Here is a 19,610-nt window from a genome sequence, read left to right as displayed (position 1 = left end):
TTTAAGAAAATACATCGGGGCAGCCTGAACCCTGCTTCTATATATTGGAAGAGCTTGAATTACAGATTGAAGGAGTGTCACCCTACCAGCGGTAGAAAGCCACCAGTGAGTCCAATTATTGACCCTTTTATGAAGTTTGTCAAGCAAGCTTTGCCGAAAAAGCCTAGGCTGTCTACCCACCACAATAGGGACCCCCAAGTAAGTCAGAGGGAGAGACGCAATCTGAAATCTCAAGATATTAGCAATCCTCCGCTAGATTGGCTCAGGAGTGTTAAAGAAAAAAATAGAGGACTTGTGGTTATTAATTTCACAAATTATACTAGCATAAGAATAAGAATTAATTCAAATCAATAAACAATCATACATTAGTGAGTGTAGCAAGAATCAATTAGACTTTGGACTATTGTCAACATTCACATTAATGTTATTACAAATACATTACATTGTCTATCTATTAAAGACAATATGATCAAAGTAAATATCATCCAAAAACAATAATATAAGATATACGATTTTTGTCATTATTGTTAAAAAAAATATTGAAAGAATGAAGAAATATAATCTTTTTACTTAAAAATTTAATTTATAATCTAATTATTTTTTCTAAGTTAACTACCAAATCACATTGTAAATTATGAAATATTAGACTATAATGCTTCTATATAGAAAGTGGTAGAGAAAGAGCCTTAATAATAAAAAAATCATTATAAATATTAAAAGATTAGACCTATTAATAGGCATGGTTATAAATGACACAGCTTACCAGAGAAAACATGCAAGTTTTTATATTTAAAAAATGTGTACCTGGGAATGCACTCAAATTTATGATAAATGTGTAAGTACAAATCTTCATATCACTAATAACAAGATCATCTAGTCAAGTTTAAAGAGCATCAAAATATCTAAATAACATAATAATTTATAAATTAATACACAGAAATATAATTTAAAAAGATGTAATAATCTATTTTTAATTCTTCAATCTTAAAAAACTTATAATTAATAGTCAAAACATTAAATATAATTTTCGTAAACATAATTTATACATTAGAGTCTTCTTTATTAAGTTATCCCCAAATGGGGAAGACAACTTGGTGGTTAAGATCTAATGAACAAGGTTTCCATATAATGATAAAGCCAATCTTTACTTTTCAAAACGTTACAGAAGGGGACCCAGAACCTTGTGGATTGTGCGCATCTTCCACATTGTTTCTTTACTCCTATGCTTCTGAATTATTGAGGCTTTAATTAGTTTTATATCTGTCCATGTCAGAAGCCGCTGGCCATTATTTGCTACAATCTAAAGATGAAATGGTTTATCTTCCCTGAAACAGCTTTTGTGTCTGTTATGTAAGAATTAAATCCGACAAATCGGATTCTTCTTGAGGTTTTGCAATGATCTATGCGATCTCCGATTGCAGAACTTCCTAAGGATCCGACCCATGTTTTGCCAGGCGTTCTCTGCAAATCGCACGTTCCAGTAGTGGTACATATTTTCTATATACTCATCCATGTCTTTAGTTTGGATTCTAGGGTTTTTTTAAATAGAAAACATCTCAAATACTGATTAATATATAGTAGTTGAGATCGTCCTTCCCCGCCAGAAAGATATGGATATCATTGAATTTGGTGAGAAAGATCTATCCATTAACAACTCATGTCAGAGTACCCAACTTCAATCTCCTTTTATTATTCATTATGGGAATAATGAAACAGCAGGTTTTCCTGGTCCCCTCTTTCCATCATTGATTCATTCTTCAGTGGTGGAACATATCCCTTCTAAAATCTCGCCTAGGGTTTCCACTAGCGGGGTTTTAAACTCTAAATCAGGGAATGGCAATCCCAAACAAATGCACAAGATTATTGAAAGGCAAAGGCGGATTGACATGAAAACAAGGTTTTCCGTATTGAGATCTTTACTTCCTGAAGAATATATTGTGGTATGAAAACTTTCTTATTTTGTTTTTGTTTTTAGAATTTGGGTACATTGGGTGGTCCGTGGCTATACAGCCACGAAAATGCACTTTCTTTACATTGTTTTTTCTAACTTTTCCAAAAATAAACCAAGTCCTCTCCTTCGTATGGAAGTGCATTTTCGTGGCTGTGAATCGCTTTTATGTCATCTATACATTAGGTCAACTTACAGTACGAATGGTCTTTCCAGGGAAGACGTTCACTGTCAGATCAACTTGAAGGAGCCACTGACTACATTAAGCATCTGCAGGAGCATATAAACGAGCTTTCCAGGAGAAGAGAAAGCATCGGAAATTATCCTGTGTCTAATTCTAACGAGAAAAATAGCAAGGCTTTTCCATCTATTGGTGGATCACAATCTCTTACTTCTGTGGAAATAATGGCTGTTGGTTCAAGCTTTGAAATCACAACCGCCTCTTTAAAATGTCAAGTTGTCTTATCTGATATTTTCCTTGCACTGGAAAATGACGGCCTTGAAGTAGTTAGTGTCACTGCCTGCACCACAGAAGACAAAGTATTTCATACCTTATATGCCAAGGTATAATGATTTGTGTATTTTTAAGTCTCTGCGCTCTATTGATATGGATTTCAGTTAAAATTTATATGATTTATGCAAAGGACTTTTTCAAAATTTTAATTTATGACTTATATGAGGTATTGATCGGTTGGATTCCGTGAGATTTTTTCTTACTATAAGGAGATCACTGAAATACACAATGTTAGTTTCACTGCAGGCTTCAGATCTTGAACGTTTTGACATGACAAATCTCCACCAGAAGCTCGTCCGTCTGCTCAAGCAAATATAACTGATGCATAGGTTAGGATGTTAAACTATATTTGTCATCTGTTTGTTAACTTGCTTTGTTCTTTGAAGTTGAGCAACCGGAATTATAATCCTGTAATATGTATTAGCTAATGATCTGTCTGCATACTAAATCTAGTTAAATAGACTTTGTAAATTTAGTAAGGAAAAGCTTACATTGAAACCGAGTAAACATATAATCTTTTCTATTAGACCATTAGTGCTAGAGCTTTCACCGTGAAAAATACATATGTGAGGAACATATTAGTCAGTGCTGATCAAGCAATTGTATGATGGGAAGAGATTTTTGCTTCCTTTTTAGGAGCGTTACTAGATTGTTTAGTTAATCTACTCTGCATTTGAGCAGACTCCTATTCTTCCTTAATTTGTGATATTACTCGCAAAGATAAAGACTTGATGTAGATATGCTTGATTAGGATAAATTATGTAGGTTGGGATAAATGAAAATAAATTGAACTCGAACTATCGGACGGCTGTTATGTAAAGGAAGACCGCAACCTCCTGTGTTATTTGTAAGAGCTATTAAGGATGGCTATGACATCGGTTACCAGTGAAAGATTGAGAATTGTATCTTTTGACATCGAGATCCTGGTTTCACTTGATGCTATTTACACTTTAGTCGTGTGTGTATAAACATAATCATTTTCATTTAAGAGATAATTATCATTATGCCATCTGTGATATGGTATTGATATGGTATCGCGGTTCAGTAGGAATTGTTGGTAATGATCTGAATTCATTATTTGTTATGAATGATTCTCTTTGGTGTTTGCAGATGTTTGGGGATACCCTTAGGTCCTGCTGCTACAAAAGGGTCTCTCACATTTGTAGGTTTACTGATGAAAGATGTTTATTTTCATGACATCGAAGATGTTGACATCTTAGAGCCATGAGGTTGAGGTGCTGTATTTGTTTTATTATTTAATATGTTACCCATGTTGACAAGATGTTATCAATTATGTCTTGGAATACTCTCGTTTGTGCACATTAGAATTTTGGAATGATATAATTATTTGATATGTTCTTTGGGTCATTTATTTTTTGGAGGATATGGTTAAAGTATGTTGTCATGTTTATGTTCTGAACGTTTTAGGTTGAAGATTTGACATTAATCTTGGTTGATGAACTACTTGTATTGAATTCGGATACATTAATAATCAGTTATTGGTGCTTGTGAATACATGGAAACTTAGGTAATGCTGTAGCTTTTTTTACGTAAAACAGTTTTTGAGATGGATACCCTCGATGAAATTTTAGCAAGATTTTTGAAGATCCTACAACCCATTTGAATATGTTTACAACACGGACCTCTGAGGTAAGTCTTCTTGGATGAGTTATAATGAGTTTATATTTTGGATGAACATTCTCATTTCCCAAGTTCTTGGTATACTTGCAGTTTTACTAATTGGGAATCATTTCCCATTATTCATTACAAGTTCTTTATAGTTTATTATTATCTTTCATACATATGAATCTTGATCTATAAATGTATTGTTAGTACTTAATGATTCATTTTAAGCAAAAACAAAAAAATAGCATGGTTATGTCTTTGTCTATATGTTTGATATTATGATATCATTATGAGAATGTTAGGAGATGACTTGTGGGCCTTTCGATATTACTTGTTTTGGATAACATTACACCTACAAAGATTATATCTATAATGTAAATTTTTTAAGCTAATGAGTTTGATTGTTTGGGTGTAGTTATGTATTTTAATTGAGATTGTGTTGTATATCTTATTGGAAACAAATTAACAACTTGAGCTGTTGCAAGGATGACATGATTATGAGGTTCATTTCCACATGTTTTCTAAGAATAATGGACTTTGAGAGAATTATAATGACTTCTTATCAATGATAATTTTGAAGTTGTAATTTTTTTTTATTATTATATAGTTTAGTCAAATTTGCTACATCTTTTGAATAGTTCTTGGTTGGAATACATGACATTCTATTATTTATATTCATATTTTAGATTTTTCATACAATGACCATTTTCAAATATTTATGTTCTTCATTTATAGGTTTGATATAAGGATATTTCGATTGCATTTTATATGTTGCATATCATTTGCACTTTTGATACTCTTGAGGAAAGGATAATTGAATGGATCTTTTAAATATTTTTGGATTCACTTTCTAGTTCTATATGAGTTTTAGTTTAATGTTAAAAACTAGTTTTTCTTGTTGTTTCAACTATTGTGAAACATTAGAGTTTGAACTTGTTCTTCTAGGATTTTTTTCATTTGAGTCTTATTTTGGTAATGCATTTGTAGTTTGATTTATTGTTTTTTTTTTTTTTCAGTTTTTTTGAGCACAATACATTTGCAACTATTTTTTGAAGTCCTTGATATTATTTGGACTAACACTTGTGTTCTATAAATTAGTAAATTTTCATCTTGTATTTTAGTCTTTCTTCCATCCTGCATCAAAAGTATAATTTCTTGTTTTGAATAATTAAATTAAAAATCAGTTTAGAACTATATTGTATATTTAAGTTGAATTATTAAAAAAGGGAAAAAATTTCTTTTTGATGTGGTCATAGACATTGGAAGCATGTCGGATGATGGAAGGAATTCTCCAATGATATGCTAGTGATCAATGATATTGTTGATATCTTACTTGACTATGAGAACATGTTATAGATTTATGTGGTTTCAAGGATTTTCATGATGATAAATCTTTTCTTTTGGCCTTATTTGTAAAATATTTCTAAATTTTTTATTGTAAGGTGTTCAACCATTGAGATAATATTAGAAACTCAAGTACATCAACCTTGTTCATTGCCATCATTGAATTAATTTATTAATGTCTTTAATGTAAGTTGTTGCTTGTCATATTTTGTCTCTGATGCTTTCATGCGAGAGATGCTTTTGTGGTCCATGCATTTCCTTCCCTCTTGGTCTCCTAATGGGAGGTCTTGCTTGGATAGCTTCACTGGCTTTGTTGGGAAACTTGGGTTCTCTATTATTGATACCCATTATGCTCCTTAGGTTCAAAATCATGGTTTTCATCACTGTCTTTTCCTCTTGGGGGTATATTTTGGATGTGCCTCCTTTTTTTGAAGCACCATGGTTTTTGTTTTTGGTTTTTTTTAGACTCACTTCTCCTTTGGCCCTCTCTTTGGGCTTTGGAGCATTTATGCACCTTATTTGTTTGAGTCCTCAACACCTTCTTGGTTGGACTTCCCCTTTTCTTAGTTGTGTTGGGTGTTTCCAAGTGGGAGGGTTTTGGTGGGATTCTTTTACCTTTATTTTTGATTTACTGGCTTTGAAGACCCATGGTGATTTGGGTGTTCTTAGTTCTTTGTGACTATCCAAGTTTTATGCCCATTTCTTCTTGTGGGCTCATTTGTTCCTTAGTTTTCCTTTTTGTTTATAGGTTAATTTTGGTGGTTTGAAAGGGAACTCCTTGGATCTTAGCTATGTTTGGTCAAATAAATGTTTCTTCTTGGGATTTTCTTCCCCATTTTGGAATCATGGGCATCATAGTTTTTATTATTTGGTGGACTCTAAGATCTACTCTAATTATGCCTCAAGAGACTTTTACCAAGGTTAAGTTTCTCCTTTGTTCCTTGTGGCATCCTTTGGAGGTTTTTTGGCATGAGAGTTTTCTTCTACTAGTTTGACACTCTAATCCTATGGAGGTGGATATGTCATCTATCAAGGGGATGATATATTATGTGGGTGAAGCTGTTGGTAGACTAGATATGGCCTAGAAGGTGGGATGGTTTTGGTGGTGTTCTTCTTTGAACATTTTTTCCCTCCCTACTTATCCTATTGAGGTGGAATATATTTCAATGGTGGTGGAAGTGAGCTATGAAGGACTATTGGGCTTTGTCTCCTTTTATTTTTTCTTGGGGAGTCTAGTTCTATACCGAAATTGATGGTGTCATGTTAAAGTTTAGAATTGATATGGAGAGGTTATTCCTATCCAATGGATTCAACTAGTTAAAGGATGTTTACTTTGTTGTGGATGAGTGGCCAAGTGGTGAGAAGAAGCCCATATTTCTAATGAGATATGATATTGAATTATTTGACTAGTATTTTTGTGTGTCTTAGCCCCAAGTTTAGGCATGGTTCCCCACTTCACTAGGTAAGTTTTTACTTGATTAGAAGGCTTCCTTTTTCCCCCTTTTAAAGATAAATATGTTCTATTCTAGATGGTGGACTTGGAGGGTGTTATTTACTTTCTTCGTCATCTTATTGATGGTGAGATTGTCTCCTATAGAGGTGAAGTCTAGTCTTGTCATTTTTGTATGGGAGGTGATTTGTTCCAAAGGAGATATTAGTTGGGCTACTAATAATAATAGAATCGATGTTTAGAAGGATCAAACCTTTGGCTATGATGGTGAAAGGACATGTTATCTATTGCTTGAGGCTGGTTACTCAAATTTTTGAGGATGAGTTTGTCTCCCCATCTTTGTTTCCTTTTTACGTGATGAGTGGTTGGTGTTAGTTTTAAAGGGCACACATGGATCCCTTGTTCTTATTTTTGGTTAAAGAATGCAACTAGCATGAGGTCTTGTCCTATGTGGATCTTTAATAATGTAGACCATGGTTAGTGGTGTTGTCACATTCAGACCTAGACTTGAGTTGTTATTTATTCTTGTTGTCCTCATTAGGTGTTGTTAATGTTTAACGATGTGTAGTGGTTGTTGTTTCCACGAGTCAACACCCTCTTGTACTAATTTCTTTATAAAAAAAATTGCTACTTATACATATGTGTATATTTTACTAGTATTAGGTTCCATGTCTTTTTTATTTATATGACTACAACTAACTATCTAATAATCTTATTGATTATAGATAAAAAACTCTTTCTATTTTCATACTCCATATGTGTTACCAATGTTGACCATATTACTCATTTTTTTCTCCCATCTAACTCGAGATTATAAATTAATAATATCTTATGTTTTAGTAACTAGTTCCTTAATGATATTAATGTGCCTAATCTCCTTCATTCCTTAATAAAAATGATATTCATTATCTTTGTACTATGAAAACTATGTGAATAGGTTCACACTTTTACTGTATTTAATAATATAGCTTTATAGTTTAACACTTACTTTGTACTAACTTTGGTGGTTACATCTAATGTACTAAATTCATGCCTTATTGCACTCAATTTTGGGAATCTTTTAAAATTTGTGTGCAATACCCTAGTTGAAATCTTGTCTTTGTTTCAAGATATTTGTATGAATACATCTCCACTCTAGAAAAATTGGTCTCAAATTTTAGATTAAGATATTTCTTTTTATGAATAAAAGGAAAGTTCTCATCAATATTAATCTTCTATAAAAATTAAATGTTGCATACAAATGAAAATTCCCTAATCATCTTAATTTCTTATAACAATATGTTTTATATTTTATCGTCTTTCGAGCATTAATCAAGAAACTAAAAACAAGTTCACACTAAATAATGATGATTTATTTTCTGCATTAATATGAATCATACAATTTATAACCTCATCTATGAGGTAAAGACAACGAGTTCATAGAAATAATAATTTTTCATCATTTGACACCTTTTCATGTTGAGGTACCCTTCTATTTAAAAAGGTCTCTTTTTGTTCATTAGATATTATTATAGTAAATGTGTGAACATCAACATTGTTTTTGAATTAAATGATTCTTTATAGTAAATGAGAGAACATCAACATTGTGTTTGAATTAAATGATTGCCTATTAGTTTCTGTTGTAGAACTATAAGCAGTGAACTAAGGGCCCATTTGGTTGCTAGAATAGGAAAAGGAAATTAGGAATATTTTTCTAGTTTCCATTTGGTGTGCCAATTGGAATAGGGAATTGGAATACATATTCCCATTTTGTACCTAAAATGAGTTTATGTCCATTCTAGAAAATAGTTGTTATTGGAATAGTCATTCCTATTTTCAATATGGATTTCTATTCTCAATTGCTATGCCTGCAACTAAACCAAGCTTAAACTTAACTTGCTATTATTAAATACTTTTTAAGAAATTCAAGTTGATGGTATTTTTGTTTTAGAAAATATTAAGTTTTCATTAGTGTAAACTTGCTCATTTTTTAACAAAACATAGAAAAAATACTATTATAAAATATGATTGCTAAGACATATCACTCAATAAGGCTTGCAATAAATTATATAAATCCTAGAGATTGTAGGACAAAAAGATTGAAAATAGTTTAATTTCAAATTCTTTAAGTTGTATATGTAGAAGATATTAATATTGAATCATTTTTACTATATTTCAAAGCACTGCTTTTATATTTTTTGAAATGTAAGTTTATTTATTTATCTTCAGTCTCAATTTATTTGATTTAGTATGTGTTAAAATCTATTTTATTTGAAATTGTTGGGTGTGTCAAAGTATGTACAATGCTCACCATATGAAGTGAGAACCATATGGAGTAACCATCGTACAGTGTGTCCATTGTACATTGCAAGATCATACATGAGTCAACCGATGGTGAAGTAGGTCAACGGTGTAGCATACAGTGCTCAATGGAGCATATGGTACTTAGTGGTGAAGATAGTACGTTGAGGAAGTTCAGGTGCACCGTATGATGAAGAAAGATTCTTAAGTTGAAGAGAGTATCCCAAGGTGAAAGGAGTCACTTAAGGTGAAGGGAATGTCTCGAGGTGAAGAAAGATTCCTGAGGCTAAGGGAGTGCCCTTAGGAAAAGGAAGTTTCCTGAGGAAAAGGGAATATCCTAAGTTGAAGAAAGGTTCCTAAGGTGAAGAATGATACCCAAGGAAAAGGGAGTGTCCCAAGGTGAAGTGAATGTCCTAAGGTAGAGAAAGATTCTTGAGGTGAAGGAAGATTCCCCAGAGAAAGGAAGTGTCCTAAGATAAAGGGAATGTAACCTAAGGCATCCACATCACCAAAGGTGTCTACATGATCAAAGGAGTCTGAGTGACTTGAGGCATCTGAGTGACCAAAGATATCTAATACCTAGAGGAGTGGTGGGCAGATTGATGATTGATCATTGGATGGATGAGTTCCAATGCTTCCAATAACTAATTTTTTCTATGATAGTTAATACACAAGATTACATAAAAAATTGTAGAGTGTATAAATGTATGTGAGATTTTTTAGGAATGGAATGGGCTGAAAGTGTGAAAGTTAGGTTGATTTTAAAGGAAATCTAAGCCTATGAGCCTATCCTAGAAACTAGAGTTTATTGTAAGTAAATTATTTAGTGTAATACAATGTTGCTCGAGGGGTTTTGGGTATTTTTTTTTCCTAAAAGGGTTTCCCACATTAAAAATGGTCTCCTACATTTATCTTGTGTCTGTTGTATTTTCAATGTTCTTGCTTTCCCTATGAAACATCTCAATGTTCATAAAGTATATTTGAAATCTTTCTTATTTCTCCTATAAATTGGCATTGGGAGGCATTTCCACACGCAACTTTCCTAACAAGTTGTATCAAAGCTTGGGTTATCCATGTCGGGTAGGGTGATATTCTGTGTCAATTTGGTTCCAATGGGATTTTTGAAAGTATTTATCTAGTAATAAGGATAACAGGTACATGGAGAGTAGAGATTGAAAAGTTCAGTGGCACAAATTTTGAGTTGTGGAAACTTAAAGTTGAAGATATAGTAGTTGATTGTGATCTGATGGTTGATGTATCTTTTAATAGGCCTTCAAGCATGAAGCAATAAGATTAGGTTTTATTAGATGGAAAATCCAGAGGACTGATAATCCTATGTCTTGTGGATTCTATTTTGTTGAATGTGCATGAGGAGAAAACTACACATTCTTTGTGGAAAAAGATGGGAGATATTTATTGAGGAAAATCCTTGGTAAACAAGCTCTTCTTGAGAAAGAAGTTGTACTCTCTAAATATTGAAGGAGGAATGATTGTGCAAGATCATTTAAATGTGTTCAATATGGTGATTTCACAATCAACACTTGTTGGTGTGAGTGAAGAGGAACATTTCATGTTAGTTTGTGCTTGTTTCCTAATTTATGAGATTATCTTGTGATGGACATTAGAAGAACTACCACCCAATTCAAAATAAATGAAGTGGTTTTTGCACTTCTATCAAAGGAGTGCAAAGGAGATATTTGAGGTGCTTAAGAAGGTTCATATCATTCAAGACCGAGTGAAGGACAAAAGGAAGAAGGACATGGAGCCTAAACATTCAATAAAGAAGACGAAAGCAAATTGCTAAACTTGTAGGAAAATTGGTTGTGTTTGAAAGGATTGTAAAGAGGAGAAGAAGATGATGAAGATTAAGTGATCTTCCAATTTTGAGTCTTCTCTAAGTGATGATGACATGTCCAGTAGTTCTACTTTGGCTAATTGGCCATCTGATGATGACTAGTTAGAGCAATTCAATCTTTGTGTGGAAGATGTTTTTCATGGTGTCATGTGTGACTTAGCACCACCGTATGGTGGGAGTTGTTGGAAGTGACGTAGATGTCATGTGTAACTCAACATCATAGTTTAGTGAGAGTTATTGGTAGTAACAAATTTAATAATCATCATTTGTATTGAAGACATTGGAGGTGTGAGACTCTGATATTGCAGAAGGATCTTTTCACATTTTTTGAAGTACTATTTGAAGTTGTTAATCTTCATGTGACTAAAGATGTTGACATTTTGAGAGCTCAATAGATTCTTTGATAAAGGTGCAGATTATGTTTTCATTTAACATTTTATGCATTTTTAAAATGAAGCATGTAATGTCTAGTTGAGATTTTTTAGATCACATTGTCATGATCATGTTCCTAAGGCCATGGTTGGAACTTTGACATGTTGATCTTGGTTTAGTTTCTTTGTTTTGAGTACATCGATCATTTGTTGGATACTTTTTGATATTGAAATATTCCATTTTGAGTGGGCATGGATTGATTAGTTATAGGTACTCATGAATACTTAGAGACTGTGGTGATACTGTTAAGTGGATTCATATCAGATTGACATTACTTGTGCAATAGTAGCTTCTTAGTGTAGATGTGGTAGATTGTCTTTAAGGCTTAATACTGTATGTTATAGGTTGTATATGTTGTTGATTTTGAATTAGTGTTGTATGCCTTGGAGGTTTCAAAATGAGAATAATTAAGTTTGAATGATGCATGACATTGTTGACTGACTTAGTAACTCTATGGATATGAGTACATAGTTTGTTAAGTGGGAGATTGTTGGGTATGTTGAAGCACGTATGGTGCTCATTGTAAAAAGTGACTTCCATAAAAAGTGACTATCATATGGAGTAACCACCGTATGATGTATTCACTTTACACTAAGACAACATACAAAGAAATAATTGATGGTGAAATAGGCCAATGACAGAGCATATTGTATGCTAGCCCCAATTTTGTCTTGTTGATTAGAGATATTAATACCCAAAATTTTACTAAAATGAAGTTGAACTTTAACCTAGTAACCATTAATTTCAACTTCTACTTTAAGTTAGTGTCTTTTGTGTGAATACTAAATCCTTCTTTTCCAAGTCCCTGTCAGTCCAATAGAGCTCATGCAAAGAGGGAGTTGAAGCTAAAGTAAGAAAATGCAATTTCAACTTCAACTTCATCTCTTTTATTTCTAACGATTACACTTGTTTTATTCTCACAGGGATTTAATTAAAAAAATCTTGTATGCTATTATTAAAGGAGGTCCCACTTCCTTGCCATCTCTCAAAGATGGAAATGGCAATAAATATGACAGTTAAGTGTTATGTGTCAAAAGTACTAGTTATTTTTGGAAAAGTAAAAGTAATGACTATTTGGCATCATTAAAATTTATTTGCATGCTATGTGATGGAGATGAGCAATGATGAATGGCTGAAAGTCTTGTAAGTCTTGTCAAATAAATTCATATGCCAGTATTAAGGATTTTGCACACTCCATATCTATCCTTGATTTTATGAAGTCTTGTGCTTTAAAATCCTTCTTTTTCTAGTTTAATTGCCTATCTTGCTATGTTAGAACTCAAAATGTCAAGCTAGTAAGAACAAAACTAGATGTGTTTGACTTAGCAAAAACTAGTGAGTGCACATTATGGCTTCCTCTGTCTATTTTGCTTTCTTACTCCCATTTCTTTGGTTTAAATTTTTATTTTTAAACATTTAAGTTTTTTGATTTCTTGTTAAGGTGACCATGAGTCTTTTCTGACCTAAGCTTCATAAACCTAAGAAACCCTATTTGTTAAGCTCCTTATCTGATATATGAGATACTTTCCTAGTCAATGTAGACCTAACTTGACTAGTAGAGAGAGTAAAGAATGCATAAGCTAGACCCATTTACCAGAAGCTAATCAGTAGTGGTCTAATAGAAGCCATCACTTTCCCAACTGTGATAGGTTGTCTAGAGTTGATTGCTAATTGTGTGAATCATTATGATCCTCATACCAGATGGATAAAGAAGGTCACAGGTGAAGTCCTAGTCATAATTGATAGAGTTATAGTCAGTTCCTCCTTAAGGATACCACATGAAGAACCCTATGAGCCATGGAATTTTGAAGAATTTGGGCACTTGTATGAAAAGAGAAAGAAATATTATGATTTTATTGTTGCAAAGGCCTAGGTTTTAAAGCTAGCACTAGGTGGTTCAAAGTTGCCCAAACCACTCACTATAGAGCATTTCATCAAAGAAATCACTGACATAGTATTTTTACTCAATAGAATAAATAGAAATGAGCATGCTTTTCATTGGGATGACTAGATGTATTTGTTGATTCAGAAGATCAATGAGGGACATAAATTCATTGCTTGGGCATATTTGATAGATGAAGGTCTATACTCAGGTCTTGTAGGTTTGAACAACTTCAACCCTTTCTTCATGTCATCCTTTTTGGTTTACATCCTCACTATGTAAAAGGAATGGGAAGGGCTACTACATGAACCCTAGATAGAAGATATGACCATATATTAGTATTATGATAGTCTAGAAGCAAAGGAACCCTACAAGGAGTTTCAAAGGGTTAATGATGTTTTCTTAGAGGGACTAGTTTTTTGAGCTCTGAGGTTAAGAGAATTGTATGACCTCTAAAGAATATATGCAAGCTATTAAGGTTTATGGTTGTTTTTATATACAATTCTCTAGATTCACCTACATCAGTGTCAGGGGTTTCACTGGAAAACCTCTTATGTTGCCTCACTATTATCTTGATGATATTGTCCTTTCTAAAATTTGTAGGCAACTCCAACATGTCACTCATTTGTCTGAAAATATTAAAAAGAATCATGCTACCCTGTTCCCATAGAAATTGGTTGCTATAGATATCATAATGTCAAGTAGGCTATGTTGATAGATTCAACAATGTCGTAACTATGCCTCAAGCCCTACCTTGCTAGAGAGAACTTCGATTATATACAATTTTCTAGGAAAAATCTAAAATATACATCCTCCATTAGGTATATCCCTCTCTTAGAAGACTACTAGGCCAATTGCTCTAATGAGTTTGAAGTGAGGAAATGATTGTGGTTGAGATTGACCATAGGCCAAATACAAGTATTTGAAGTTCAACTTGACATCAACAGGATAAAAGAAAATGATAATGATGAAGTGGTCGATCCTCTATATATTGAACAAATTGAATGTCTCCCTATTCTTGAGCAAGAATGGAACAAGAGAGAAGAGGATGATTTTTATTCTCACATGATAGGAGTTTTGAAGAGAACAAAATATTGGTTAGCTCAAAAGATGAATCAAGCATCAATTCAAGAAAATCCCAAAAAGCATTCAAGAGCTAAAAAGGAGAAGCCTTCAATAAAGTTGATTGTGCCTTCTAATGTTACTATTGGTGATTCTATTGCTCATCAAAATGAAGCTGAAGTTGAAGTATCTATTCCTCCGGTTCAGCTTCAAGTTCAACTTCAGATAACAAGCACTAAAAGAACTACTACTTCATCCACTCAAAGCAAGAAGACTATTTAAAATAGAGTAGAGAGTGGGATTGTGATAAATTTGGATTCCTCAAAAATTGAAGAGGTAACAGAATAAATCATTTCCCTTGATATATCTAACTCAATAGAAGTCCAATAGAAAATGGTAGAAAGTGATAGTGCATTGATGAGTACTCTAGCCTTGATTGACAATAATGCCCCACCTAGAAAATAGCTGCCTTTGATGCCTAAGCGGTTGGAGACTTCTATAGAAAAGAAATGGAGCAAGGTACCAGTTTCCATGCCACTGGATGATTTAGTGAGCAAGTGTCTTGGAAGGTCTTCTAAAGTTAAGAAAGAAAAAATGGAGTCTCGACTCGATTTTGATAAAGAAACATGATGGTGGTTGGAAAGAATTGCCAAAACTCCAAAGGATAAACTTCAGGAAGAACTCGTGACTCAAGATTATCAGTTGTCAAAAGTAGACCTAGGTAAAGGCAGTAGAGCTATGGACATGAAAATATTTGAAGTTTCTAACAAGATGATTGCAAACTGGGTATGGAAAGCTACTAAAGATTATCAAAATATGAAGGAAGCTATGGGAAGTATGGCCCAATATATCAATTCAATTCTACATCTTGAATTGAAGCCAATTAATGAAATGTCAACCATTATTAATGATGTCAAGTCTCTAACTAATCAACAATTCTTGGATAATTTGCAAAAGTGTAAAGCCACAATTAAGACATTTGAAGAATGGATCTAGACTATGTAGATTGAAGTAGTAACACAAGTGAATCTCTTGAGTGATACTCGTAAAGAAACTTTGATTGTCACTACAAAGGTTAAATCAAATATCGAGGGATATGAGAAGGAGAAAAATAATTGGATGAAAGTGATGCCATGGATTGATGAGATACAAGGACATGACCTACCAAAATTCCTCTTTGAATTTCTTGTCACTAGTCTTGATGATAAAACCTTCCACGTGATCCAAGAATGCATTTAATGGAGCAATGAAGCAATAACACAAGATATAGCTGAAATCAAAGAAATGTTATTTGAGCTTAGGGTCGTAGATGATATAATTCTCAGTAACCTAAAGTGCTTTTATAAGCTATGTGCAAAAGGAGAAAGTGACTTTGTCTTACCCATAGAAGATATCATCAAACAAGTACATAAGAGGTTCTTGGAGCTTCAAGAAAAGAAGTCACCTATGTAACAAGATTTTCCAAACATCGCTCATGTTGAGGCCATGTTGATAATCAATTAGAAGCACCTAGAGATGCCCAAAGGAAAGATAATGGTGTTGAAGAGGGAAAAGGAAGTTTGGAAGTAGAGGATCACTTTTCTCAACCTACCACATCAGTTAATCATCTCATCTTTTATTGCCACGTAAGAAAGTTGGAAAGTTGGAAGAATTGTTGCTAGTGTGGACAGGCCTATGTAACACCTGAAATGTTTATAATTGCATGCTTTCTTGTTTTTATTTTCTCTATTTTATTTTAGTTGGTTAACTTGGTTAGGTAACCAAATAACTATCTACTCCTGGCAGGGTAATTTTGGATTCTTATCTAACCCTGAAGGATACATACATACATACATATATATATATATATGTGTGTGTGTGTGTGTGTGTGTGTGTGTGTGTGTGTGTGTGTGTATGTATGTATGTATGTATGTATGTATGTATGTATGTATGTATGTAATAACTATTTTCAAAAGCACTCTCTATTGGTTGATGCAAAACCAGAAATATTTTTGGATTTGATATCTGCATTCCGAAAAGAAATTTTTTATGTGAAATTTTAGTTGTGATAAGGAAATATAAGATTCTATAGTTTTATGTTCTAAATCTTTTTTTGGAATAGATAATATTGTTTTTTCTATAATGATTTATATCCTTAAGGAGATTGGTCATTTATGAAAGGGTTTTCACTATATTATTGTGATTTAGAATCTTCCTATTGAAGTTGAGAGAATTCAAATAGATAGTGGTAAAAGTGAACTTCAAATTATTTTCATCTATAGGGATTAATCATGTGGATGATCTTGGTTATAAAATTTAATTGGTTTTTCAATCTACACATTCTTTTCATTTTTATGAATTGATTGTTTAAGTTTTTCAATATTTTCTTTAAAATACTCATTGGGAAGGTTTTCCCTCGAAGGAGGAATTAATGAAGATCTTTTCAATCTGGTTTCTGCACCTTATAGTATTGTGAAGTAATAATAAACAGAGAATTCCTTACTCATTAAGGGAATTTCAATCTCTTTGAGTTTTAAATTTAAAAGGAAGAAAATTGTTCACTAACAGTTTTTTGGTGACTCCACTAGGGAACTTAAAAGAAAAAATATCTTTCCCTTTAGGTTCCTAATGAATTATATGGTTTAGGTAAATGGTTCTTCCTAACCACAATTAGGTGCTTGTTCTACAACCAAATCAAGGATTTCAAGATACATAAGAAGATATTGTTTCAAACCTAAACACTTGTGCCTAGGTTAGTCAAGTCATTAACCAATAGTATCTCCAAGTACAACTGGTACTAGAAAGAGAAGAAGAAATAGCTAAGAGGATTAGATGGATTCCAATAGTATAGGAAGAAGTCATGGTGTAAAGGGTTGCTCATGCAAACAATTGATTTGATCAAATTGAATCTTTACCCTAGGTGCAAAAAGGTATACACAAACTGACAAATTTTTAGGATTAGTGGATGAAGATTTTGAAGATTTAGCTAGAATTGATTTCAAACCTAACTTTTCCTTGAAAAGAAACAAAGCTAAAACTATCAACTCACTGTCATCTCCCACTAAAGGTGGTAGTCCTTTTCTTTCTATGCAATCCCTAATCATCCCTAGAACTTTGATTCCTTCCATTGTTTCAATCCTCCCTATCAGTTTAAGATTACTAGGAATGGTTCTTAATCATCACTAGGGTGCCACTATAGGACCTCTACAACTTGCAAGAAATCTGGGAAGATTGCCTAAGGAGCACGAGAAATTCTTCCTAGATTTAGTAGAGATGGAAAAAAGTCACTTTACGAACATTTAAATGTTTTTAATACAACATGTGGAGTGTTGGTCATAGCAATAGAGAATGTTTTCATAAGGTTGTTCATTTAGACCTTGAGAGATTCAATAGTTGATTGGTTTTATCATTTACCAAATGCATCTATCACCTCTTGGAACACTATGAAGACTGCTTTTGACGCCAAATTAAAGGCAGCTAAAGATGCAAATTCCTTGCTCATGCAATTAAGCTAAATGAAAAAGGAAATGAATGTACCTATGTGTGAATTTGTAGCTAGATTCAATAAAGCCTTGCATCAAATAACTACAACTAGCACACCCAATGATGAAAATAAAAAAGGTTTCTTTTTAAATGCCATTCCCTCAGACATTGATTTTCCAATGAAAAGAGCTAATCCCCAAACTTTTGCAGAATCCCAAATTCTTGCCATAGAGTTAAAAGATGATCTTATTATATCTAGAAAATGGAAAAAAGATGTACAAATTCCAAATTCTCAAGCCTTAATGTCATCTTCCTCAAATGATATGCTCATTCAACAAATGGCCAATGACCTAATAGCAGTAAAGAAGCAACTCCCAAAGTTATCTTATCCTTATCAAGATATCCCATAAAAAAATCCAAATCAAGGTGCTCCTTATGAAGGTAGACAATATAGCCTTCCTCCTAATCAAGAAAGGCTTCAAATTGAACTCCCCCCTAACAAGAAAAACATGTACATCTTTCATCTAACTTGTGATCACGAAGGATCAACATGTCCTAAGAATGTAAGGCATGAACAAATAGAAGGAGAAAAAGAATTTTCAGCAAATGTGATTGTAGAAGAAGATTCTTCTAAGGGACCTGGTGACTCCATAAATTATTACCTTGAGTATGAATCTGACTTAGATAGGGGTGGTGACATTATCTTAACTTGGGAAGATCCTACATGTTCAGTCTTGACTACAGCATAACAAGGAAACAAGGTTGATTCTTCTCCCAAAAACTCTACAACACTTACTTAGGAAAAAGGTTTTGAAACAAGAACCAAATGTGGGAATAAAACATTACAGGCTCAATCTCCTCCACCTCAAATTGTTAAAAGGTATGATCCAAACTCACTTTTTGATATTTTCAAGTTTTGTAAAACATCTAGAATTCAAATTTCTTCCTATTGAATATTTGAGAATGAATCCTAATGAACTCAATAAACTAATTGAATTTTTTAACCAACCTTCATTAGATGTTTCCTCCAACCAAGAAAATAGAGTGTCTTCTACTAAAGAAGCCCAAATCTAAAAGATAGCTCCCAATGTAGAAAAGGTTGAACTGGAGAAAGTAAGTCCAAAGACATTTTCTGGATATAACCCTGATCCTTTCTATGTATCTCTTTTCTTACATTGTTTCAAGCTAAGTAATTGTACCATAGACTCTGAAGCATCAGATGATATAATGCTAGTAGTAGGAGCTTAAGCTCTTGACTTACCTCTTACCAAAACATTTGGTAAATCCTACTCAATAGATTCCAAACAAGTACCTCTAGTAGCTCAAATTAAGGATGCCCAAGTTTCCCTAGCAGCCTTTTTGGATAAAAGGATAAAACTCACCATTCTAGTAGTTGACATCCCTACTAGTTATGGTATACTCCTTAGTAGAACTTTCTATCCAGATCTAGGAGGAGAAGTCAAAATGGATTGGTCACAAGAAATCATACCTATGGGAAATGAAAGAGTCAATCTATTACCAAAAACCAAGTCCAAATATACAATATTCCTTTTTGATAATACTAAGTCTCAAATCCTCTATCAGGAAACTAATTTTTTTAATTATTTAATTATGCCTAAAATTGAAGAAACAAGAGTTGAACCTAAGGAGATTAATACACCTTGGATTTTGGAATTTGATGGAAGTTTTTGTTCAAGTAGGTTTGGATCTGATACAGTATTAATATCTCCTTCAAGGAAGATATTTCCTTCCTCT

General features: G+C 33.1%; 1 protein-coding gene across 2 annotated transcripts; it reads left to right on the top strand.

Annotated features, from left to right (window-relative positions):
- Positions 1-1,169: 1,169 nt before the first annotated feature.
- Positions 1,170-3,830, top strand: LOC149531460 (transcription factor bHLH118-like). Of its 2 annotated transcripts, none has more exons than XM_089811046.1 (4): positions 1,170-1,940; positions 2,225-2,512; positions 2,709-2,791; positions 3,573-3,830. In XM_089811046.1, exons 1-3 carry the CDS (start codon positions 1,611-1,613, stop codon positions 2,778-2,780), a joined length of 690 nt encoding a protein of 229 aa, XP_089667172.1. In that variant the 5' UTR covers positions 1,170-1,610; the 3' UTR covers positions 2,781-2,791; positions 3,573-3,830. The 2 variants fall into 2 exon arrangements, with proteins under 2 accessions (XP_089667172.1, XP_089667171.1); XM_089811045.1 differs by having other exon boundaries at positions 1,179-1,940; positions 2,165-2,512.
- The last annotated feature ends 15,780 nt before the right edge of the window (positions 3,831-19,610 follow it).

The sequence above is a fragment of the Cupressus sempervirens genome, chromosome 11, assembly GCF_028749045.1.
Source record: "Cupressus sempervirens isolate cs-2001-9-10 chromosome 11, ASM2874904v1, whole genome shotgun sequence".
NCBI lineage: Eukaryota > Viridiplantae > Streptophyta > Pinopsida > Cupressales > Cupressaceae > Cupressus > Cupressus sempervirens.
Note: the sequence above shows the minus strand (reverse complement) of the source record. Positions and strands in the feature narration are given on the sequence as shown.

Coding starts and splice junctions, on each gene's coding strand:
- LOC149531460 (XM_089811045.1), top strand. CDS start 1,611: ATGGATATCATTGAATTTGGTGAGAAAGATCTATCCATTAACAACTCA. Junction 1,941..2,164: donor TTCCTGAAGAATATATTGTG/GTATGAAAACTT, acceptor TGGTCTTTCCAG/GGAAGACGTTCACTGTCAGA. Junction 2,513..2,708: donor TTCATACCTTATATGCCAAG/GTATAATGATTT, acceptor GTTTCACTGCAG/GCTTCAGATCTTGAACGTTT.